General features: G+C 41.9%; 1 protein-coding gene across 4 annotated transcripts in view; it reads right to left on the bottom strand.

Annotated features, from left to right (window-relative positions):
- LOC110982993 (uncharacterized) overlaps positions 1–25,558 on the bottom strand; it is a 279,431-nt gene that overhangs the window by 211,880 nt on the left and 41,993 nt on the right. For all 4 annotated transcript variants that reach the window (XM_087142717.1, XM_087142720.1, XM_087142719.1 and 1 more), the window contains exons 7-16: positions 16,845–16,961; positions 14,545–14,670; positions 9,187–9,312; positions 8,765–8,881; positions 7,976–8,098; positions 7,183–7,308; positions 5,513–5,635; positions 4,802–4,924; positions 3,543–3,659; positions 3,135–3,335 (exon numbers count right to left, since the gene is read on the bottom strand). In XM_087142717.1, coding sequence (XP_086998843.1) covers positions 3,135–3,335; positions 3,543–3,659; positions 4,802–4,924; positions 5,513–5,635; positions 7,183–7,308; positions 7,976–8,098; positions 8,765–8,881; positions 9,187–9,312; positions 14,545–14,670; positions 16,845–16,961 — 1,299 coding nt within the window. The remainder of the gene's footprint in view (positions 1–3,134; positions 3,336–3,542; positions 3,660–4,801; positions 4,925–5,512; positions 5,636–7,182; positions 7,309–7,975; positions 8,099–8,764; positions 8,882–9,186; positions 9,313–14,544; positions 14,671–16,844; positions 16,962–25,558) is intronic.

The raw sequence follows: 25,558 nt of genomic DNA, 5'->3' as shown, positions 1-25,558 counted from the left end.
AAGTCAGTAAGGAATTTAGCTGTGTTTACGGGCCGCACTGTCTTTCACGAGGGGTAAAACCACAAAGGGTGGGACAACTCCAAGAAGGCAGTTACTGTGAACAACAGAAAATTTCTGGGTTTTGGACAAGACTTCATACTGTGTAGTACAGTACCGTCCCATTATAGCATTCTTTACAGAGCGATGGACCTTATTTAAGCATTACATCCGTACAGCCCTACGACCATTGAATGCATCTGCATTATGTGCATCATTTTTACACTGTGCACCACACATCCATGGCATGAAAGCTCCAGGAACCAATGACGTCTGCTACATGACGCACATGCTGAAGTTTGATAACCCAAATACCATGAAACATCCGAACTATAATAACATCTACATTGTTTCCTTTATTTGCATGTATATTCATTTATATCCATGTATTTCCTGGCATGTCTCAGTGCAGACCAACGAAACAGAATTTTCCACTGGACTATCCCCAGGCTTATGCAGCATTGGCTGGTCCATGCGGGCACGGCACGCTGAAACCAAAACTTCTTGGAGTGTGGTACCAGAACCTGTTTCCCATGTTCCACTCGTATTTATATTTTGAGTGTTGTCTCCATAGGAACACTGTAAACAAAGTCAACCATTTATGATTCGTCAGTTGTACCTAAAAAGTGACAAATATGACAGTTTTGGTGCACTACAAAGTGAAGAACCATCCATACAAACAATTGTAAACAAAGTTAGGATGGTTCATGGTGCATGCACTTTCCATAATATTCAGTTGGGAATGCAACTGATGAATTCATTCCAACAGAGTTGGGGATATCAAAAGAGGTTTACATCTAGACGACCACTGCATTGGGATGCACTCTAACAGGAATCTACTGTATTTGCGGCGAGTCGGGTTGGCGAGTAGTTCTTTCCTCGCCTTTCACCTCTGCGGCCCAGTTTGATTCCCCACGCGGTCCACATGTGGACTGGATTTTCAATCCCTACCTGATTCCTTGGGTTTTATCCAGAAATATCTTCTCTGGGTTTTCATCCCACCTCTAAAACTGTAACTACTATACTTGTCTCCTCTCTGTAGGTAAAGGTGGATGTGAGTGGTTTAGCGGCTGCTTCAGGTGACCTTGTATGCCATTGGCTCCACCACCTTTAAGGTCTTCATTGTACAGTGCATTTAAACATATCTGTATGAAATTGGCGCTTTATAAATGAATAAAATATTAATTATTACTCTGTAGTTCAGTGTGCTGCTTCGAACAATGACTAAACACCACATGCGTCGCATCACTTGTCAGACAGCCTTTACGACAAACCAGCAAGATACTGTAGCATCGAGATGGGACCCTTGGTCCAATCACCTGCGGATGGCACAAACTGTCCCTGGCTAGGCACAGGAAGGGACGCTTCCAGGAAGGAACATTCGTCTTCCGCTCAATTTCACACCGTCTGACTTCCAGACGGGAGAGCGAATGGGCTACATGGGTAACTTCCTCTGATAAGCCAAGCCATGTTTCCTGGAGCCTGCGGCTAAGGATGCGTGATTAGGAACAGGTGTCATCCAGGCAGAACCGATCTAGCCTTAACGTCACACCGGCCGGACCGTGAGAGCTTTATTTCTTTCTGGAGCAATTTTTTTACACAAATTGTATGATGGTTCAGCAATTCTTCACGGTCTGACAACTTGAAGCCCTAGAGAAAGACAGTGGGAGTGTGCTTCTCTATATCACCTCAGAAGCTGGCACCTGTATCATATTGGTCAGATATCTTAAGTACCTGGATAACTGTTAAAACCTCAGACCAGATGCAAAGAACTATACAAATCGTATGATATTGGGTGAAAAAATATCAAAAAGTACTTTAAGAACAACTCTTTCATTGTACAAGTTCAATATAAAAGTACAGAAACTGGTGTCGAAACAAAAGGACCAAAAACAATTCTCGCTGAACTAAAAAATTACTTCTTAAGATGTTTCCAGCAGGGAAATGTGGCCCAGCGATTGGGGGAAAGAGTTCCACACATGGATATCTCTTGACACACTGTGCACAAAGCACATGAGACCGGTCTGAAATTTTTTTTCTTGAAGTTAGTGCTTCAAACATTCCACTGCTAACTTTCACTCTTTAGGACATGCTATTGCTTTGTGGCGGTTGATTAATCACTCCAGGGGAAAATTAGTGATGCCCAAGTATGGTACTTTTTCCTGAATGGGATAGTCAACTCATGATCAGAGGGTCAGGGATTCAAATCCAGCTGCTGGCCACAAGTTCTGGCCTTGGGCAAGTCACTTCACCAATGTTTGCCTCTCTCAGCCCAGGAAGTGTAAAAGTCTAGGAGCATTAACCAGGCAGCAACCTGCGATGGACTGGGACCCCATCCAGGAGTTGTTTAACCACTTCATGCCGGGGTATTTTTCAATGTTGATGATGCTGGGCCGGCATGACTATCCTTTTTTCGGTTTTCAAAATCCTTCAAAAAATCATTATTTCATTTAACGATCATTTATAGCCGCACCAAGTAATCTTTAGGCACTACTCTAAGTTGACAGGTGACCTTCATTGACGCCCGAGTATTTCAGCCAGGCCAGCAGCCTTGTAAACAGAGCCCAGATTGTGCAGTGTTGTATAACTGTCTTTTGTTCACGAACCTGGCTAAGTGCACTGCTGACCTCTTTTCAATAGGGGCCAGATTAGCGTGCAGCGGTGCTGTGTGGCTCATCGCTGCGGTGGTGGAGCATTTTTGTCCCTGGTGGTAATCCGCTCACTCTCAATGCCCCAAACCCTGGTATACCATTTCAAAACAAGGCTGGATTATCACCACATTTGAGAGTGAAAAATGTTGGTAATGCCCAGCAGCCTGGTCTTTTGTTCGGAGTACGGTCTTTTGTTACAGGGCCCTGTTTCCTTTGTCTGAGTTCGGAGACCCCGGCCACCCATATAAACCATACGTCTCTGATCCTAGAGTCCCTGGCAGGAAGTGGTTAACCTGATGGCACACAGTGGTTTGGGACAGATTTGCTAATCTACTCAGAATCTACCTCCCCTCATCCCAACTGTTTGAAGTGGACTGGTGTACAGAGAGGGGTGGAGTTTGGATCAGGGGATGGGTTAATTGGTTTGGAAGGCAATGCCCTATTTACCTTCGCACCGTCGAGTCTGCGTATTCATGCGGAATCCCGCGGGGCAGACGTTACACGTGTTGCAGCCCGGGCTGGGCACGCAGTGTTTCCTGTCATAGTGGAGCCGGTAGCCGGGGTAACAGGAGCAGTAATAGCTGCCCATGGTGTTGGTGCACTGATGCTGGCAACCACCCTTTCCAACCTCCAGGCACTCATTTTTATCTGGTGACAGACAGAAGTTTAAAAATCAGGTGGTATTTTGCTTTTACAAGAAAATCCAATCTTCCGGAAATGGCATGCAAAAACACAATCAAATGTAGGCTCACTTGAGGTGCAGTTCATGCAGAGATGTGGTCACAAATTACCATACATTTGGACTGTAAGTATTTAAGTGCAAGTTTAATAGACTTCTGTACTGATGCCACATACCTTCACAATGGCGACCTCCACTGTGTAACTGGTATCCCCTGGGGCACATACACTGGTGGCCAACTCCAGTGTCCACACACTTGTGGGAGCACATGTCACTTGTACATCCACTTGGCTCTACCAAGGCAAGAAGGGCAAATTTAAAGGTGAGGTCATTCCCAGCATAGAAGCAACAACAACTGCACGGTCGTTATCCTTAACTAATCAGATCGCTGACACCCACCCATCAAAGAGAAGGTGAACTGAAAGCATAAAAAGTGAATTAAAATGTCTGGGGATCGATGCAAATCTGACACTGAACTGTGTGGAATGGAGATGTGTAATTCACACACTTATTTAGCTGAGGCTCCAACCTGGGAAGATAGACCTTAAACAGAACAGCAGTAAAAACAGTAATAGTAAAGGTAAAGTATTACCATATGCGGCCAAATTCATTTCTGAATAATATCCTGTTAATTTTGTTTGTTCTTACTTTCAATTTTTTTGGTACTAATATGTTAAGAAAGATTGCACTGCAAACAAAAAATTTCTTGGAATGTTGATCTGACAAACTGCACTATTTTAAATTAAACAGGGCATTTTTCAATGACTTTGTCAGTTTGTTGACCTATGCTCAGTGAGTGCAAATTTGCACTTAGAATGCAGGGACATGACACATCAGTTGCATGCCTACAAAATAATGGACCAGGCAACATTTTGTTGTAGTTCTTTAACCTCCTAATTGTGTCAAGCAGTTTGTGGAAAGTATAACAATTTGAATCATTTATCACAGATTTGACTAGTTGATCAGCATTCTTTTAATACAGCCACTGTTTACTTGGCATATTTTCTGAGAGTCCACATATCCCACAACGTAAGTCGACATTGCAGAAACTCAAGCCTCGGTAGAATAGATGTGTTAGCAGACTTGGCATTTGAATAAGGAATAAAGTGCACAACGCATGACACAGGTAAGAAGCTAAAGAAATAAATGTACAAGTCGTAGTTGGAACACCACTTGATTTTGTGTATTTTTGCAAATACCCCTACTTTTTAAATGTTTTTTTTCTAAAATCCCTATACATGTAGTTACGAATCAGAATTTAAACACGAAACTAATAAAACTGGACTTTCTTGTTATCTGGCTCATGTCTTAGTGTATCAAGTTTCAAAATACTTGAAAGCTACACTCACAAAGACTTTCAACAGAATTCAAGCACAACAATAAAAGGTCACGCTTCTCATCAAACTGCAAGCAAGATTTTGTTGCTTAAACATACGTTTACCACAGTAGAGATCACCGGTGCCCAGCTGTCCTTCTGCACATGTGCAGTGGTAGCTGCCCATGGTGTTCTCGCATCCACCCTGGCAACCATGATTGCTTACTGTACACTCATCCACATCTGAAAAAAAAAATGCCATCATGCTGTAAGAAGTGACAAAACGTTCCTAATTTTGTCTACAATGTTTTCTTTGCTATTTTTCATTTTTACAAATGACACAGCGATGTAACACCTCAACCAGAGATTCTTGGTTGGACGAGAACTAGTCACATGACATTGACTTTTTTGACTGTCTTGCTCTGCATGGCCAAACAAATTAAAGCAGCCACAGTACCATATCTGCAACAACCACAGAATTATAAACAACAATACTATACCAACTGCATTGTGTGCAAATGCATACGAGTGAGCGTCCTGCCTGCAGTCCTGTTACTAGAACAGCTCTAGAGGGGTTTAAACATTTGATGAAGGGGTACATTGGAAAAGTGATGGTAACTTTTCGCCAGCTTAGCTACTTGAACAGAAATTACTTTTTGGATCGAATTAAAACCAATTATCACATAAATTAATCAGAATCTGCGGGAGAAGTGTGATAAACCAAACAGTCAGTACTTTATCTGAAAAAAATAGAATGTTATGGATCACAGTGGGAGGTTAGTTTTACTGCAGCACTCGTAGCAGTCAATATCTGTATACTATTTTGTTTACCGTCACACATTCTACCGTCGGCAGCCAGCTGGAATGACGGAGGACAGATGCAGTGGTAGGATCCCCTGGTGTTAACGCATCGGTAGTGGCACACGCCTTGCTGCTCTACGCACTCGTTGATATCTACAGACCACATCAAAAGATTTTCAAGTTGAATCCATTCTGAGACATTTTTAATTACAAATGAATCTTAAGCTCACCATAAGATGGTTCTTTCAGCAGGAAAAAAAAATTGGAAAACACCTGCCGACAAAATACGATCACTTTTTTTGCGTGGCTCACATAAAAATGGAAGAGCCTTCGATGACCTTTCACTATACCTTTCACTACACAGTGAGTTCTAGCAGCGAGCCCTCCAGCAGGGTTGAAAAACCAAATTGATATAATGATGGTAGTTGAGCCCATCTCGCAAATTTGAGACCGGGAATGGCTAGATCATTATAAACGGGGGAGGGGGATCATGACATTGGCCAACAGACCATCGGCAAATTTCAGGAGTAAGATTGTAGTCAGATTCCCTGACTTCTGTATTCTTGCTGACAACACCAAGAGTCAGCCAACAAAACTGACAAATGCGGGGTGCCCACTCTTATGACGCCCATTGGCTTGTGCTGGAAACTGCTCACTGCTAATAGGGGATAATTCTAAACCTGCTGTCACAACGGAATGTGAGGTTCAAGTCCCACCATCACACGGAGTTTCATCTTTTTTCCATTTTAAATTCTTTCTTAAAGCAACCAAAGACCACCACAGTAATACCAACATCCATCCCCACCAGTCTCCTGAGCTGTGCATGTTTCTAACTGGGTGCAGTCTTAACCACTACCAGCCGGGGACTCCGAAATCGGAGCCGTATGGTTTATATGTGTGGCCGGGGTCTCCGAACTCGGACAAAGGAAACAGGGCCCTGTAACAAAAGACCGTACTCCGAACAAAAGACCAGGCTGCTGGGCATGACCGGCATTTTTCACTCTCAAAAGTGGTGATAATCCAGTGTTATTTTGAAACCGTATACCGGGTTTTGGGGTATTTAGAGCAAGCGGATTACCACCGGGGACAAAAGCTCTCCATCACCGCAGCGATGAGCCACACAGCACCGCTGCATGCTAATCTGGCCCCTATTGAAAAGAGGTCAGCAGTGCACTGAGCCAGGTTCGTGAACAAAAGACAGTTGTATAATACCGCGCAGTTTGGGCTCTTTTTACAAGGCTGCAGGCCTGGCTGAAATATTTGGGTGTCAATGAAGGTCACCTGTCAACTTAGAGTGGTGCCTGAAGATTACTCCGTGTGACTATAAACGACTGTCAAATGGAATGATGAATTGTTGAAGGATTTTGAAAACGGAAAAAAATGATAGTCATGCCCGCCCAGCATCCTCAACGTTGAAAAATGCCCCGGCACGAAGTGGTTAAGGGACACTTATCAACTCCCCCCTTGCAAGGAGTTCATCGCCCCTGCTTTTTTATCTCAAAATGTTGGACAATAATTCAGACTCCTCCCGCTCCAATCAGAAAGATACAAAATTCATTACTTTCGCACTGAGGATGGGACACATCTTTGTACATAATTAACTAATTCCCTCCAAGGAAAGTCATTAGGATCACTTTTACAGTTCAGATACCAGAGATAATGCATTACTCTTATTCCATCCGAGCCCCCGGGATACCCACCAATGCAGTTCTGCTTGTTGGCATGCAGCCTGAACCCCGAAGGACACCTGCACTGGTACGTGCCATCAACATTCTCACAGCCATGCTCGCAGACCCGCCCGGAAAACTGCCCGCACTCATCCACATCTGAAATCATTTTCCAAGGACAGATATTCCAAAATGAGACCAGGAACTGAAAGTATATGGGCTCTGAAATTCTACCCTCAAAAATGACCATGTGAAGCTCAAAATTAAGACTTCTTGTGCTCGTTAATACCCAAAGTAGAAGTTTTCAGGCCAGGCTTATAAACATGTTATGCGATCAAGCAAAATGAGTCTTTTGTCGACTTGAGTCAACTTGTTGCATTTCATTCCTTCGAAAGGTATACAGTGTCGACTTTATTTTTATGGAAATTCCAACCTTGAAACAACTTTTGGATCAATACTAGTTGACGCCAAAACATGAAAAGATTTGATGTTTGATAAAATGGAAAGATTTCATTTTATTCTTAGATGTTTCTTCGAATAAAAATTCATCAAAGGACTGATTTTGCTTTTTTTTTCGACTTCATATCTATGTAAATCCCAGCCTTTAAATAAACTTTGGATCAATAGTAGTTGATGTTGAAACATGAAAAGACTTGATTTTTGATAAAATGAAAAGATTTCATATCAATGTTAAGTGTTTGGGTCATTTTCTGTCAAGTAGCAGCCTCCATGTGAAAGTAAGCTCAGTCGGTGAAAAATCTTTAAGCCAGATTGCTTTATTTGGATCTTTCCCAAACACTGAACAAATCAAATACTTAGCACTGACCCGTGCAGGTCCTGGCATCACTGTTGAGTGTGTAACCTTGGCGACAGGAGCACAGGAAGCTCCCTTGGGTGTTGACGCAGAGTTGCTCACATCCACCATTGCTCATCTGACACTCGTCAATGTCTACACGAAAGAAAAACAAAATTACCCCAAGTTGAGACTTTTCCCTTTTGACTCTGACATCATGTTCCACAGTTGTGGACAACTGTGATGTTACAAGAGATTCGCCATAGAGAGCTCTTATTGTATCCGTTCAGTGCTCTACACCAATGCAACCATTTTGTGTTTTCACAGTGCAGTGAAGGTTGAATTTTGCACAACATTAGCAGATATATGTGTACTCTTCATTCATGCTGGTGTACTCCTGCACTTTATAAAAATACTGGGCCCAAACATCTGGATGCTGACACGGAAGCCACTTCCCATGTTTTTATTTTACCTGGGACTTTACTTGGAGTGTTGTATCAGAAGAGGCACTATAAGCGTGAGAACTTTAACTAAAGTCCAATGGACCCAAAGAAGTCTCCAGGATGTGCAAAATGAGGTCCATGACTGTAAGAGCTTTTTATCAGTGAGCATTCTCTTTCTTCAGGTACAAACCAACACATGCCAAAATGACCTTGGAAAAACTTGGAAAAAAACCTTAATGCCACAATGTGCAAGATTTTGCAGTGGTAACAAGCTTACCCACTCAATACACCAAACCAAAAAATAATATGTGTCAATGCACATTTAAGGTCCATCAGCATGGAACAGCCTGGAATGGAGACGACAACAATGCCACCTTACCCACACATGTTCCACCTCTGTTGGTGTAGCCCTGCGTGCAGCTACATTGGTATGAGCCAATCGTGTTGATGCAGCTCCCAGAACAGCCATTCGATCCCTGGCTGCACTCATCAATATCTACAGCAAAACATATGAAATTCCTCACAGAGATGAAACAACAGGACTTGCCGTTAATTGATGACCAAAGTCATAATCTTCCATCAGTTTGAACCCTGATTCAATGTAAAACTTGAGTTTCAATGTTGCCCGAGTGTCCGGGTGAGAGGAGCTCTGCTTTCAAGCAGCTGCAATACATGCAATATCAATCATGTACACCCTGGGTTCATTCCAGCTTTCAACCAGGTAATTTTTTATCTTGTGAGAACTGGGTGAGCTCATCATGAGAGATTTAACAATGCTGGGGTTAGTCTTGGAGCCTTTACCCCGGCAAGTTGTTCCGTCTGATTGGAGTTCAAATCCTGGACGGCAAGAGCAGCGGTAGCTCCCATGGGTGTTCTGACAGATATGGTGACAAACCTGTCCCCCTCCCTGGGTGCACTCATTCACATCTGGAAAAGATAAAACCAAATCGCAGTTTATGAGATGCTGGGAGACTGATCGGGTAAACCAAGTTTGATTATGAATAGCAGTAATTCTCTACCTTTCTATTATAGAATAACATTTATTTCTTGGCAGTGAGCCATATGCTTTTCCACTGACCGGATAGCCACAACATCCATGGTATTGATTAAGCACTACCCCAACAAATCCTTTGGCATTTCGTGTGGTGTTAATGCCTATTTCCTTTAAAATGGCTAGCAAAGAGCTCAATTAAACAATACAAAGTTCAACACAGCTTCTATCGATGAGGCAACAATGTAGAGATCATTTATTCAATTCCCCTGGCAGTAAATGTAAAGGATTGTTTCCCAACATCTTCACAGCATGGGAGATTTCATTGCCTGGAGGTTCCCCTGAGGTTATCAGCTCTGTAGTTCTCCAAGGAAATAGTCTTGTGGTAGAGAAACATGTTGTTCCCGTGGGCTATCACTGTCAAAACAAGGGTTTCCCACCCTTGATACCATCAGTGGTGTAGAGGAAGGGACATGTGCCCACAGCAGAAAGAAAATCAAAGTGTACATCAACCACAAAGGGAAAAGTACAATACGAGCATCCCCGTGACTTTTCAAGAATCACACGACATATTCTTTTAAGTACACTTTTTAAAAAGTTACATCACAGTGTATGTGAAACCCTCTGAATCTCATCCACTATAAAGCAGACCCTTGCAACTGTGAACTATTCCCGTTTCAAAGGTTATCCTGGCAAAATTAAACTTATCTACAGAACTCGCGAATACTTTCTATTTTGGTGACCCACTTTCTCCTCGGTCTTGACAGATTGCTATTTCCTGTTATGTATGAGGACCCAGAAGTAGGCAATTTAGCTGCAGGGGACCACCATGGTTGATAAGAGAATGTTATGGTCTTCCTGGAATGTGACAGTTACTGGTGAATGAAGGGGACGAGGAGGGGGGCAAAGCAGATGAGAATGAAAAGGTTACAATTGGAAATAGGGGGACAACAGGAAGGTTGGGATGGGGCAGGGTAGTCACGGATAAGGGGGTTGGATTGGAAGAACGGCCAGGGTTCAGGTTGGGATGCATTTACAGAGGAATTGAGCAGGGCTAGAAATACCGATGAGACCTGTGGATAGCAACATGGTTGCTATGGGGGGCTATGGGGATAAGGTTCCAGGACTGCCAAGGGCTGAAACGGGACAGCAGATTTGGATTTATGAAAACATATTGCTGGAGGGTAGTTGGTTGAACATTTGAGATAAAGCATGGGGCTAATAGTGATAGGAGTGCAGTTTGGGATGAAAATTCGGGGGAGGGGATTCAATGGGATCAGGGATGACATTGGACAATGCAAAGGAAGGGACATAGGGTACTGTTCAACAGGACTGGTAAAAGGATTGAGTATGGTGGTGGGTGGGGCAGAGGGACAAACTTTGCCCCAGTTTTGAAGAGGGCTACCTTTGTCATGCAGTGTGTCCAAATACACACAATTTGATTGATTCAAAAATATTTGATGTGATCTGCAAAAACCCTTCACATGGTGAGCTTTGTCATTTTGGTTCATATCAACTTCAAACTGATCGGGGCACTGTCTTATTTTCAAAACTGTTTAATTTAGGATTCTAGACAATCTAGATTCTTGTTGTAGACAACCTAGAATCTTGAATGTAATATGATTAAAACCAAGAGCGTGTCCATAGAAATGGCCCTAAGAAAAAGAGGAAGAACATGGCGGCCACATTCACAGGAGTCGAGCGAGTGAGGGCGCACTGCTTATGATCGAGAATTTAGCGAATGGAAGTAATGGACTAGGAAATAGTGCATATGTATTGGTAATCTGCGTAGGTTGCAGATAGTAGACTTGTAAGTTTATATGCACCTAACTGACAAAGCTCACCATGTGAAGGGTTTTGGCAGATCGCATCACACATTCACTCAGTGGCACTTTTATTTCCACTGTATAACCTTTCATATAATGATATCCGAAATTGAAGAAATGGCTTCACAACTACGCACAACACTGTATGGTGTCCCATTTTACAAATAAAAGGTCAACTGGTACCTGCATCTCTAAGAATTATGGACATGTGCTCCTTTTCCTTTTAATTGATGAATCATTGCCACTTGGAACCAGCCAAGGTCAGATTCACTCCCACTGACTGACCAATTACCCTGTAACAGCTTGCCTGGCTTTGCTGCAAAAGAACCCTTCCTGCTGATTTCCTGTCAAACCTGTCAGCCACGAAATTATATCTGAGACACTGGCAGCAGAAGGGGAGGGGGCCACTTTGGGCAGGTCCACTATACGGCTGATACATGATGGTCTCACAAATGCTCCCACCCCTCCCCATTTTGAAAGTAGTTCCACCACTGTTATGTGAAATCTGGTGAGGATCTCAGCTGCATAGTGTGCATGCATTTCCCCTTGACAGGACCATTCTCCCTGACCTAAAAGTTAGGCCCAAAAATTTGTCAGAGGCTGCTTTGGTGCCTCGAGGTTTTTGCAGGCTACAGTGAAAGTGTACGCACTTTGGCTGTTATGGTATGAAATGAGAAATTTCCTGGAATGTCGACAGCAGGAGATCAAGGACCTACATGACCTCATCAGCAGATCGTGCATTCAAGATAGGTCTCCGTAGTCAGTTCAATATTTACAAGCTGGGATCGAGTCGCTGATTTAGAAAGGGGGAAATGAGATAGAGTGCCCCCTCCCCACCACCATCTGCATGGCAGTGAATTATAAATTGTCTCCAGTGTATCTGCAGGCTTGCATTTGACCCTCTGAGTTTGCTAACCCCTCCCCCCTTTTCTCAAAATCCTCTGTAGAATATAGGTTGGAGCTACTCCAATTGTTTAAATAGGCCCTTAATATGGTTGCTTAGTTACAAAACAGAGCAATTCAGAGAGGACTGTGAACATAAGCTTTTTATGAGTAACATCTGGCCTAGTGGTAAAGGTTAGTAAGCTTCCAATCATGGGGTCAGTGTTTGTAATCCAGCAGCTAACCAGGTATGTTGCATTCTAAGGCAAGTCAATTTACCCTTCATATGTGTCTCTCCATCCTGCCAACAAAAGTACCTGTGAGGGTGGAGGTTATTATTGTTTTCCCGCCCTTTGTACCTGAAATGGCAATCACGGGTTGTATGCTCCCAGATGGTTTCAGAAATGTCACAGATGGCCCAGACACAACTCCAGCAGTCGATGCCTCCTGGCCCTGTTTGCTCATTACAGCTGGACAAAATAATGTGTGACGTGACTTCACTTGTACTTGCACAAAGGAACTAGTAGCTTATCTTGTGTTTGTACCAAACAACTTGTGACTTAACTTGTCTTCTGACCAAATGGCTTGCGGCTTGACTTTGTGACTGAGCCAAATGACTTGTGACCTGACTTAGGCTTTCCAAAAATGACTTGCTGCCAACTGTGCTATGTACATTTAGGTCACTTCAACCAAGGGCGGCAGACAGACTGGAACAGTCATCCTCCTCTACCATTTAAAGGTTGCCCCCTTCCTTTTTACGGCAAATGATAAACTAAACTGCTCAGCGACAGAGCTGTACGGCAAATGATAAACTCAACTATATAGCAACAGAGTTGTTACTTGAAGATACGTACAGTGTTTCAGCATGGAAGTGATTCACGAAGCCTAAAGTCATGTTTCCTAAGGAGAAGTTCCAGGGAGCCAGGTTTATACCAGCGGTGACTGACAAGATCAGTAAGGGATGTCCTGAAACCTAGTATGATACCCACATGAGCCAAAAAGGCATGTGCACCCAGTTTCAAATGGGAGAAGGTGCCGACAGAACTGTGCCATGTGGAAAAGATGAGAGTCAGACAGAAACCTCATATGGCCTTCATAGAGATGGCAAAACCCAACCTTCATTCCACTTGAAATGGAATCTGCTTACACATTAGGGCAGCACCTTTCTACTTTAAAAGAGTAACCCTTCCCCCGGCTCATTTAAACAAAAGAAATGTACAATGTTTTTTTGATCTTGAGATTTGGAGGCTCTGAACCTGATGATTTTCAAGAATGCACGACCTTTGACCTTCCTTGTGCAGGGGGGACCCTCTGTTTTTTTCAATTTTCTAGGAGAGTTACTTTGGGTATGCAGTTATTATAACCATGGAGCTATTAAACACAAGGAATAAGAACGAAGTCCCCACAGACCGTAATCCAATTAACTGCTCCGTCGGCTCCATAGGCAAAGTGTCGTTACCTGCCCCAGTGTTGAAGACCCAAGACATTCTTTGTATACAGTGATCGCCACAACCGGGTAGCTGGTAACCCAAATACTCGCTGTGTTTCGCTGCAGCATACTGGAGTAATAAATGGTGGAAAAGATGCACCAAGAATATGCACAGATCTCTTCAGTAGTCCTCAGGAGTCAGTGAGTGATCCCCACAGATGCGCTCAAAATTCCGAATCGGCGGTGGTCATTTGGCAAAAGTCTGACATTTTTAAAGTCAGTTATGACATTTTTCAGTTCCAGTGGTAGATAACGAATATCCAAAATATGAAATGCAATATTTCTATCATAAGTCGGAATCCCTAGTGGTTCCTATGGTTAAAAGAAGTTGGAAACATGCTGCAGGAAGGCATTTGACAAAATGATGAGGTTTCATGCCGAGACAGTTGTGGTCAATGACAGAAAGGACAACGAATCTTCCCATGTTTTTGTGTGCTTTTTATTTTCCTCTGGATCAGCTCCATTCTTTCAGTTTTCTTGTTGCGTATTTTTGAGAATTTGTGTTAGGTAGCCATTCTATTTATTGTTAAGAGAGACGTTTTGGGGATGTGAAGACGTAACCAGACTTTCATTATCATTGGTATATCAGAACAATCACTGAAATAATTGAAATTTAGGTCTCCAATGACGGTGGTTTCCATCTCGTGGCGGCCATGTTGAACATGCAGAAGTGTTACGGACATGCATGCGCAGTACCCACAATCCTTTGCAAATGCAACCCCGAGCATTCCTTATAGTCCGCAAGCGGCGCGTGATTTGTTTTGTCCTTGCAGCATGTGCAGTGCTGGCGGTGGCCATCATTGACCCTGTTGATCTCTGTACGTGCTTACTCCTTGAGTATAATAGCTCCGTGTTATAACAGTGGACAGAAGAACTTCTGAGAAGAAGTTCTGAAAAAAGTTGTGACATTTCAAGTCCTTCAAGAAATCATGCTGGAGGCTGTCCTCTCCCTGACCCAACCTTTAACATACCTAAGCAGGACCGTCCATTTTGGTGGAGGTAATATCCAGGTTGGCAGGAGCACCTGAAGCTCCCTCTTGAGTTGATGCAGGTATGATGGCAGGGCTGCCAGTCACTGCGTGCACACTCATCAATATCTGGTACAAGATAAAAATGATAACATGGTGGATATGAGATTTTAATCAGTTATTAAGGTAATTGCATGGCTGGGGGGCCACAGGGAAGGAGGGAATGCCCCGGGCCCAAAGCTCCCTTCCCCCATTTAAAACTTTGAATGCACACAACCTATGTTCTAGTCGCATGTCATTTGCTTTCTGGAAGCCCACTAAAAAATGTATGAAACCCTGGACATCACCCCCTTCCAACCAGTGCCGTAACTATGGGTGGGGGGGGGCAACTGGGGGGCACAAATGCCTGTGCCCCCCAGGCGCCCCCTATTTGAATCCATGAATAACCTCTGCTGATTGTCTTTTGGTGCCCCCTTGAAAAAAAGTGTGCACCCCTCGTGCCCCCCCCGACAATATCCCTAGTTCTGCCACTGCTCCCAACAAACATACTCTAGTTATGCCACGGCTCCAATTCAAGGAACGAAAATGCTCTCAAATGAGGGCTTAGTACAAACAAGCAAAAAGTCATGATGCAGTTTTACAACTCCCAACCCCATTAAACCCTTTGATCCCGATGCTCATTCGTCTTCTGAAGATACCCCATTCTAAGTTAAAATCCTTTAACCCCAGAAGTTCATAGATGGCACACATTCCTCCATTACACCCATTAGCCTAAAACATTTGTGGTACCCATTTCCAGGCTATAGCCCTCAATTCTCCCTACAGCCCTTGCTAGAAAAACATTACCTTATCTTATTTCGTCCTGTGATCCCCAGCAGCCCTTAGATAAGACTCATGCCTAGTTAGTCCAATGAATCCCTCCAGCAGCAGTTACATGAAAACAGTCCTAAGGAAACCTTCAATCCCCTTGAACAGCCTTTAAATATGTCTCTTCTCCAGTAAACTGCTTGAGTCCCGACAACCCTAAGATGAGACCCACTGATCCTCCATTAACCCTAGCCCACAGAAGACACCAATTCCTCAGTAAGCCCAAGCGAAGATGAAATTGTTTTCAAACCAAATAATCTCATGACTCCTGCCAACAAGTTTACAATTTACATATGCCATCCTTTCCCATCTGTTCTCAGTGCACAGTCTGAGACATGGTCCCATGTGACTGTGACATAACCACTCCCTCTAAACACACACATTACACTTTGCATGTACAAACATCCTTGGAAAGGATAGTAATTGTCACCGATGACAGTACAGGCAAACTAGCAAGGATTGAGCTCTTGAGTCAAAGCTAACTGTTCCCGCCCCTTTCTTTCAAACCTAGAAAGCTATGATTGGACTCAGAACTTTGAGTTTGCCGGTCGGGTTGGACATCTTTCTGCGATGATTGCACTTTTATCCACTTTGGTGTTACTTGCAGTTTGTTTCCAAAAGATCTTGTCCTTCAGACTGCTCCCTGGTTTTTTTTGTAACTTTTACTGGTCCTGTTCCCTAAGCTGTGGACCCTAGTTCTCCCACTTAAAATGAAATGTACAAGATGCCCATTAACAAAACTGTGAGCACCATTCACCAATAAAATCTCTCTAGAAAATCATACTTTTAATTCACAAGCCAAGCTTATAAGCTGTGTACAAGTTTGAAGCACGTCAAGGTCTGATCACTGTCAGGGGTGGATTTGGAGGGCAGGGTACACCTTGCACACAGTCCTCCATACTATCACCATTAACACAGGTTAACACATGAACATTTCTCTTCAAGAGTGTGTCCCTGATGGGGCTTTCAGTTGCATCACCGAGCATCTGGAAAATAACGCCCTTCAGCTGGCCTCAAATTTCATGCTGTGAGGACTTCAGAGGCACATTCTCATATACTGTATTTAATATTGGGTCTTTAAATTGAAACGTGAGCAACTTGGATCTCCTGACTAACCTGTGGCATATTCAGTGTTGGAACTTATTGCATTCATACTCATATTCCAAATGAAAGGCAGGTTGCCAAACAAGGACCTTTACTGTCCTCAAACATAATTCTAGCATTTGTCCTCAGAACATACAGCGAACATTCAGTGAAACAGAAAAGAAGGGATTTCATTGATTAGTCCACATTAACCCATATACAACTGAAAGGCTGGTTACCAACCGAGGACCTACTGTCCTCGAATATAATTCAGAAACATGTCTACAGGGTATAGAGTAAAAATACAAAGAAGAAAAACGGAGCAAGGGGAAGTCATATTCGTCCTCACTAACCTGTACATCCCTGGCCATCAGGTGAGAGAGTGAACCCAGGCCCACATTCACATCGCATACCGCCCTCGGTGTTGATGCACTCCTGGTCACACTGGGAGCTCCGACATTCATCAATATCTGACCAAAGAATTAACAAAATGAATTCCAGTCAGCATTTACAACGACAAAATCTCTTGATAACCTATGGGGATGAGAATTATATGCCCCAAGAGTGAACGTGTGAGAATTGTATGCTCGAAGAACTGGATTATGTTCATCCACGAACAAAGTTCTCTTATGAATGTGGGTTTGGTCTTTGGAGATACTGAAAAGGTCATTTGTCCCCATTACCGACATCCCACTAAACATCTTTGAAAGTGATGCATGTGAACAACACACTTTGTTAGATCCTGCATGCCAAAACAAAAGTGAGTTAAAAATGATTTTCAATCCTGAATACATTTCAATCTTACATTAAATGTCAAACACATAATTGTAAAGAACAATGTTTTTGTAATAGGCCAGTGTTAGAACGACAGTCACTGTTAATCTCCCATCAGTGCCATTAAGAGGTCTTGATTGTTAAAAAAAGCAAAAAACTTTCCACTGATGATTTTTCAGTAATTGTACACAACATAAGATTTTGTTGGAGCCTCTTGAATACAAATTGATGTAAATTCACAAATATCCTGCTTGCGCTGTGTTTGTTTGTTGTGTGGTTGCTACGACAATAATCTCTTGGCCACTTCCCTTTTGACATTATCCCAGGAATGGGAAATTAGGAATCTACTATGTGTCTGTTGTCCGTGAATGCAGAGCACTTCTGTTTATTATATGCGTTATATTTCACTAAGGAACTTGCTGGCAGAGTCTGACCTTGAACTTCACTATCTTGTCACTGGATCATTTCCTATTTTTGCAGGATGGTTTTGAGTAACAAACAGGTCAAACACTACCAAACACTGCGTTTGACACATTTTCTGCCAGCTGTAAATGAATGCGTGTTTACATCAATTACATTACCATCCAGGACAGACAAAACAAAAGGAACAACAAAGGATCTATTCCTATCCTTGGTTATTCTTCAGTAGTCAATCTTTCCTTCAGAAAAGTCCTACATGTACATGTATAATGTACGTATGTGTGTCATTGGGAGTCAGCTTTGGGAAGTGATATTGTCAATGCCATCCATCTCTGTGACCCAGGTTCAAATTCCATCAAGGCTGGCATGCAGATTGGGTTTTCAGTCCCTACCCAATTCCTTGGGCTTCCCCTGAATGTTTATCCCAGGTTTTCCACCCACTAACTTTTCTTGGTGGCTGGCTCCCAGGTAGAACAAAACGTCTCTACAACTATGGAACAACTTTGCATTGTGTGCACATTTACATGTACTGTGTGTACCAATAACCAACAGATCTATGATCACCTCTGGGGAAACCCTTGAACTGTTGTGAAGTGTCTCCTAAAATACCATCTGCACATTTATGGGGAATTGGTGGTTTGTGTGAAGTCAACAACAGGATGTGTTTATTCAAAACCAGCCAGGAGAGGGGTATTTCCCCAACCACAGGCTCTGCCTTAAAGACTGAAGGTCAATGGGCCAAGGGGTCTCATCTACAGCTGTCAGGCTGTGGTTGGTCTTGGAAAAGGAAAAGCTTGGTTGGAGTTGAATCTGGTTAAATAATTATGTGCACTACAAGAATAAAAATCTTAAGAAATTGGGATTATTTACAATTCTACTGAACTGTCCTAAGGAAGCTCAAATCAATGGAAGGAGTCTACTAAACTGTGCGAAAATGCCAGCATCACACAACTCTACTGCATAGCAATCACAGTTACTAAATCATCAGTAACCTGTGCTTGCTTATAAAACAATAATCTTTCACGAAAAAATTCGACCTTCTTTGACACTACGTGGAGTCACATGAGCTTTAAAATTTCTTCAGACTCACATGGCCTGTGAGCCAAACTCATACCTTTTTGCAGATGAATATTGGGATTACGCCATATTGAGAATCACTCCTGTTTCTTCATCTAGGAGAAGCTATGTGTAATTTAACCTTCATGGCAAACAGATCATTACAGCCATATTGTTCCATGGGGACACGAACAACATTTGTGCATTCATTATTTATGAGGTGAAATTAAGGGCACAAAACCAGAGAGCATTGCAACAGGCCAAATTGTTTTGTCCAGTACCTTTCTCGAGGAATGGTTTGACCTACAGCACAGAAACAGACTTACTGGTGAGTTCAAAACACTTCTGCCAAAATTTCTTAATTCGGAGTTATGTCCTACAGAAATGCCAACTTTTCAATACCAAAAAGTGTAATCCTATTGCACTTCCAGTTCCGGTTTCCAACTATAATTTTTTTGGTGCGACCCTAAAAAGTTCCATCGGCAAATTAGAATAAAAATATTAAAAAAACAAAGTTTTCAAAAAAACCTGTTGTTTTTTCTTTCAACACAAACACCTCTCAACTTCTGTGCAAGTCAAAACACTTGTATTTACCTGACTAGCATTGTGCAAGTGTAAATTGTCCTTTTGTTGATTATATTCCCACATTAATTCTGATAAGTTTTTATTTTACTCACTTATGTGGCAATTTTTTGGAAACTTTTGTCCCATTCAATCAGCAAAAAATTGTTAAAAAATCCTTACCTAATGACCGTATTTAATCGGAAGCAGATCTATTTCTTCTTGGCCAAACTAATTTGCTTCTCGGTGTTGCAAGGTCTATATTGGGTGGGCAATATTCATCATGTCAATTACATGCCTTGCAAAAACACACAAGCTTCTCCACGACTGTGATGATAAGACTTTGCAGTAAAGCCCCATCCATTTTTGTGGGGTATTTATCCCTGAACTTCTGCTCCCTTGTTGCCATTGTGCAAAACAAGTCTAGCTGCTCACCAAATATCCAAGAATCAAATCTTGGACAGTCCTCCACTCAGGTCAACTTTATCACGATCACGATGTTCAACACGTGTGAACGATATCAATACATGCACAAGCCGTACACAATCACGTTGCATTTGAAGTGCAATCAAGCCTATTTGCCCCTTGTTCATCACAGCATTAATTGGGACGAACAGATGATTCAATCACGCTGGTTTCCACTGCTACTCACGCAGCTTGTATGCACAAACTGCTGGATGCCAGGGACACATTTCTGATGTGCGCATTACGAGGCTGGCTCTGTGCTAGCTTACGTAGAGTTTATACACAACTGTATGGTTTTGTTTTTTCGAGTTAGAAATCATAAAAATCTTAGCCTGGATCGTACAGTTGTAAAGGGACTAAACAAATCATAAACATTACACCTAAACTGTACAAGTTAGCATCTCTGACATTATATTCATCTTATTCCATCACACCTGTACGTTATTTTACCCCCCCCCAGCAAACAAACACAATTGTAGATTCCTGTATTTGATCATCAAGAACTGGGTTACATTTGCCCATTAAAGGAACAGTAGTTTTATTTAAACCTGGCAGTCCTAAATCCTTCACCCTTTTTTGGATAAATTAAAGTCTGTTATTGTTAGATAACGTGCATCATTCCTGACATAAGAGGTGATGAGTAAGTCAGACCTAAATGTGACTTTTAGCAGAAGCCACCTGGCGCAGTTTCCTTTTGCATGCGATCTTAATGAGCACAACATCCCCTGTTACATGTATCTCTGGCAAACATGCTGGGTTCCACTCTGTCAAGATGGGACACATATATCTGGGGATCTGTGCTTTTCGTAATGGATTGAGCTATTCAAAGAGAGCCACAGGGTACATGTACTTTCACGTCTATGTTGAAATTTCTTTGCCAGGCAGTATTACCATGCAATGCAGAGTCAAGTTGCACAGACGGTTTTCCTTAATGTGAAAAGGATGTGGCAGCAGAGTTACCCCAGCTGACCATGGTTAATGGTACATAAACATACAATGTACTAATGCCTACACAGGTACAATGTAGGTTAGTATCAGTACATTTCCTTATCAGAGAGTGAGCACAGTTCAAATCCAGCAACACGAAATTTGGCACAACTTCAAGCTGTGCATAAGCCTCCTGCCTGAACTGAACATGCCTGAACCAGTGTAACATTTTCATTACATAATGATATACAAGAAATCACAGCAGTCTTTAAGTTTAATTAAATTATTGCAACTACTAAATTGACACGATTTTCATCTTTCCAAAAACCAGTAGGTGATCCACTGATAATATTCAGATAACTCAATATTATGCAGACTCCATAAAGACTAATGAAAGCCATGTTTGATTCAATATTTCGTTCTTTATTCAGAACATCTTCAGGAAAGATGTTCTGAATAAAGTTTAAATTTAACCTTGTTAAATTGTGCAAAGAAAGATTTCCTGAAGATGTTCTGAATAAAGAACGAAATATTGAATCAAACATGGCTTTCATTAGTCTTTATGGAGTCTGCATAATATTGAGTTACATCTTTCTTTCAACAGAACTTGGCAGACAATCTCAAAGTCCTCTCAACACCAAACAAGTTTTTCATCATCTCCATAAAACCGAGTTGTACATTGCTAGTATAAACCTTGTTGAATTGTGCAATATTAGGTCTTAACTCAAATTAATCAGTAAAACTGGTAACCTACAATTTGTTTGATGCAACCTATGCCACCTACATGTATGACTGTGTAATTTATCCCATTATTTGATCCGTAAGTTGTAGGCTTGTACAGCACATAATTTTCATGAAATTGGTAATAACTCGTACAAGTATAATAAAATCTGACATCCATCAAGTTGTGCCAATTGGCACAGAGTTTTATTAAGTTGGCCCTAGGTTGTCTGAGGTCAGTTTCAATAGGGTTTTTATAATTAAACACAAATGAACCATTGAAATGAAAACTTAATTTCACAGGAACCCTCGCACTATTTGTATTTCTTAATATTTCAAATTGGTGGAAACATTTCACAATCTCCATCCTGCGCTAACCACACAAGCAGAAAAATTCTGAGCTAACCTTTTAAGCACAGAATCCTTAAGTTATAGCATGCGCACAAGCACAAGCCAAAATTCCCAGCTAACCTGTGGAATATGTTTACCGTAACCACAGAATTCTCTGCTAAGATAAGCACCATTTTTTCACTTGCGGTAAGTAGCGCCGTGAAATTGGGCCCGGTTCTGTGAAAATGAATCTCACAGCATTTCAATAATTCCGTTTCAGTTTGCATTAGAAAGAGCAACTCAAGCTTTTTGCACTGATGTAAATGTATCTATCAGTTTGGCATCCTGATGAAAGTAGTCACTGTGTGGGTGAAACATGGGCAAGTTCTTCTTGCTTTCCTCTTCTTTTGAAGGCCTTTAATTAACTTAATAAAAGTATATATAATGGTTTTTTGCCCTTACCCAACGTATATTAACCCTAACCCTCCTCAGTCCTCCAACAGGTGTAGGATTGAGGAGGGTTAGGGTTAATAAGCACTGTATACTCAGTGCTTGTCCGAGATCTTGCGAAAAAAATTCACAAGCTTACTCAGGTGGGACTCAAACCTACGACTTCCTGCTTACTAGCGCTGATGTCTTAACCACCTGACCACCGAGCCCGGCCGGACAGCCCGAGTCAGGCGAAGTAGCGGGCACCACGAACGAATTTTTTTATTTTTTTTTGATAATTTGAATAAAAGTAGCTCTGATGACTTGGTTTCAAACTGTAGCAGCTCACATAATAGACCAATCCTGTTCCTCTTCATAATCTCATCAGGGGATCAGTACTGATTGGCTAACATGACTTTTAAACAAAACGGATACTGCAGATCTGATTTTAATTTTTGGGGAGTCACTGTCACAGCAAGTTCAGAATAAAAAAGTTGTCTTGAAGTAACCCCTCTCAGGGGACAGGATTTTGACATTATAGTGTGTCTAAATTTTACCATTTTCAAGTATGCAGCGGATGCTCTGAGTGCATGCTTCTGTGCAAAGAGCATCAGCATGTTCCTTCTCTGCATGGGCCGGCGATGAGTGAGACATCCCCTAATCTGCAAATCTGATCTAATGCACGTGCCAAGATCTAAAGTGGTGTTTTTCCTTCTTTCTTTTTAAATTCCAATTGGTCCAAACAGGAAGAAAAACAGGTTTTAAGATCAGTGGTGTCGAGGGCAAACGCCACCTCTAATATCCCAGAAGGTACGACAGAGGGCTTGAGCAAAGATGCAGCCACTGTGATTCCCTGCAAAAGGGGTTCAACCCAGGTCATCAAATCTTGGCATTACTACATTTCCAATCAAACGCTGATAATGGCAAAATAAATTGGTCATGCTAGCACTTGTGTTATGTCTAAAGACTTTTTGTGCCTTATCTCACACACTGCACATTTTGGGCCTGTGCAGTTTTCCTGTGCACTGGCAAGGGAAAAAAGGTTGCTGAAGTTCACCAACCATAAGAAGGCAATCGAAACACCCTAGGAAACAGAGGTGGCATTAAGCCGAACAAGTTGGGTCACCTCAGGGGCGACTGGGTGGCAGGTCGGTGTCACATGTTTGCCTCTTGGAACATTCATGTACATGTACCACATGAGACCAAATATGTCTTGGGAAATCAATATTAGTGTAAGATTGGGTGAAAATGATTTATGATCATATCACAAAAGTACAGAAAGCGTTAAAGGAGAAGTTATCTGTGAACTCAAAAGTTGCAGTTGAACAACATTATGACTATGATCAGTGGACAGAAGAGTGAAGTAACTCTTCACAACACATCCCATGTTCAAGAGATCTTAAGGTGAGACTTGAAGGTTTGGATTAGGATTGCAAAACTTTACAGAAGCATTCATGCACATGTGTATTACTTTGGTGAGTTGTTTGGCTTGGAGAACAACCAGTTGAATCACTGAAGAATTGTATAGTGTGATCTCTTCACCTTCTGCAGTTGACTGAAGATAAATGGAGCGTACAAGTGTAAAAATGTCACATTAATCATTTCTCTCGGAAGATGAATGGAGGGCACTGTTTGACAAAGAGCTATGGTGAAGTAAAAGGGCTCATTCTTGGCTTTCCTTTGGCATGGAATTTGGGGTGTAATTGTTTTGCGCAGATTCTGATCCCGATCAGTGATCCATCATTGTTTCACTGACACCAGAACCCACCTAACTGATGGAACAAACCAGCCTTGGGACTAGTGTTGTATTCGAGTCCATCACAAGTTCCTGTAAGTCATCACAAATCCATCAAAAGTCATTCACTCTTAGGCAAATTACAAGCTATTCAAATGAGCTGTGACAAAAGTATTCTACCCTCATGCCTAAGACTGGCCTTGTGAAAGGACTTGTGACTGGACTTGTGAAGGGACTTGTGAAAGGACTTGTGATGGACTCGAATATAACACAGCTTGAGACTACTGATAGAGATCCAGAGCTGTGAGAAACACTGACAGGTCCTCAGAGAAGACCTAAACACATCAATGTGTATGGACAGATTAACCACGTGAAGGGCTTTTGCAGATCACATCACATAAGTGAGGCTATCCCAAGGCCACAATAGGAATGGAAATACAGGTGTAAGGATTAGCATCATTGCAATTTCTTTCCCGAGGGAGGGGGATGGGAGTGGGGGTCCAAAGCACTCATTAGCAGCAAACTGATGAACCGTCAGCAAGGCAAAGGGGGTCAATTCCAAGGTACTGTCGAGCAAATTGTTGATCTTCACAATTTCCTCCTTTTTCTTGTCATTTCATTCCCTTCCCTTTTTTCCTTTAATATTTTTCATTTTTTTCTCGCTTTTGGAGAAATACTTAACCCTTTCCATTCCCCTGGTCACAACACCTCTGTAACAATATTTCCTTGATGTACACCTTTCGTCAACAACAGCAAACAAGATGGAATCTGTTGGTAGACTATTTCAACTAGAATCTGTGCAACCATACCAAGGCCATACAACTCAGTAACACTTAGGTACTACATGCAGTACACGTACATGTTGGTATACATGGGCCGTTTTCCAATACTCAACTTCGTCTCCATCTCAGGCTTCGTCCCCGAAACCAATCCCCGATTGTGGGCCTGAAGCATTTAAATCAAATTGGATTACTGTAAGTTTTTGATCTCTTGCATCTTATTTGATGTTTTGTGGTACTATTAGACTAATTAGTGCGCTTACAGCTTCAAAGTCAGGTGGTAAAAAACAGTTGAAGCCTGAGACTGAGCTGAAGTTGAGTATTGGAAAACGGCCATGTACAAGTAGGCCTACATGTAAACCATATGAGGTCTGTGTCTTACGTACACGCACCAACCTACAGTTGCACAGTCTAAGTACCTACATGTATCCTGAGGTTATCACTGGTATTTAAAACATGCTTTCTCCACGGGAGACAAATAAAAAAAAATATTTCAAAAATTTTAAAAGGGAAAAAAGGGAGGAAGGCAAATGAAATTTTTGAAAAGATTTCAGAAGAAATGAAAATCATCAATCTGCTTGAGGAGACTTCAAAATTGAATCCTCCCATTCCCATTATTAATTGTTCATGAACAGAGCTCATTGGTGGCAACATGATGTCATTTTGCATTCTGGGTAGAGAGGGTCATTAGTGTCATTGTGTAATGTCAATAATGTGCTCAAAATCACCTCCCTGTACCCAACACCTGCATCTTTCTTCCATTTTTGTATGTTGAGATGCGGAGAGTAATATGTAATTGGAATTGTTACCAGTTGTTTAGTGATTCTACAAATTTTGAAATGACATCGTTTGTCATTTATACATGTATCAA

The sequence above is a fragment of the Acanthaster planci genome, linkage group LG10 (genome assembly GCF_054643075.1).
Source record: "Acanthaster planci isolate LZ-2023a linkage group LG10, COTS_SCS, whole genome shotgun sequence".
Classification (NCBI taxonomy): Eukaryota; Metazoa; Echinodermata; class Asteroidea; order Valvatida; family Acanthasteridae; genus Acanthaster; species Acanthaster planci.
The sequence above is the reverse complement of the archived record's forward strand: the minus strand, read 5'-3'. Positions and strand labels throughout refer to the sequence as shown.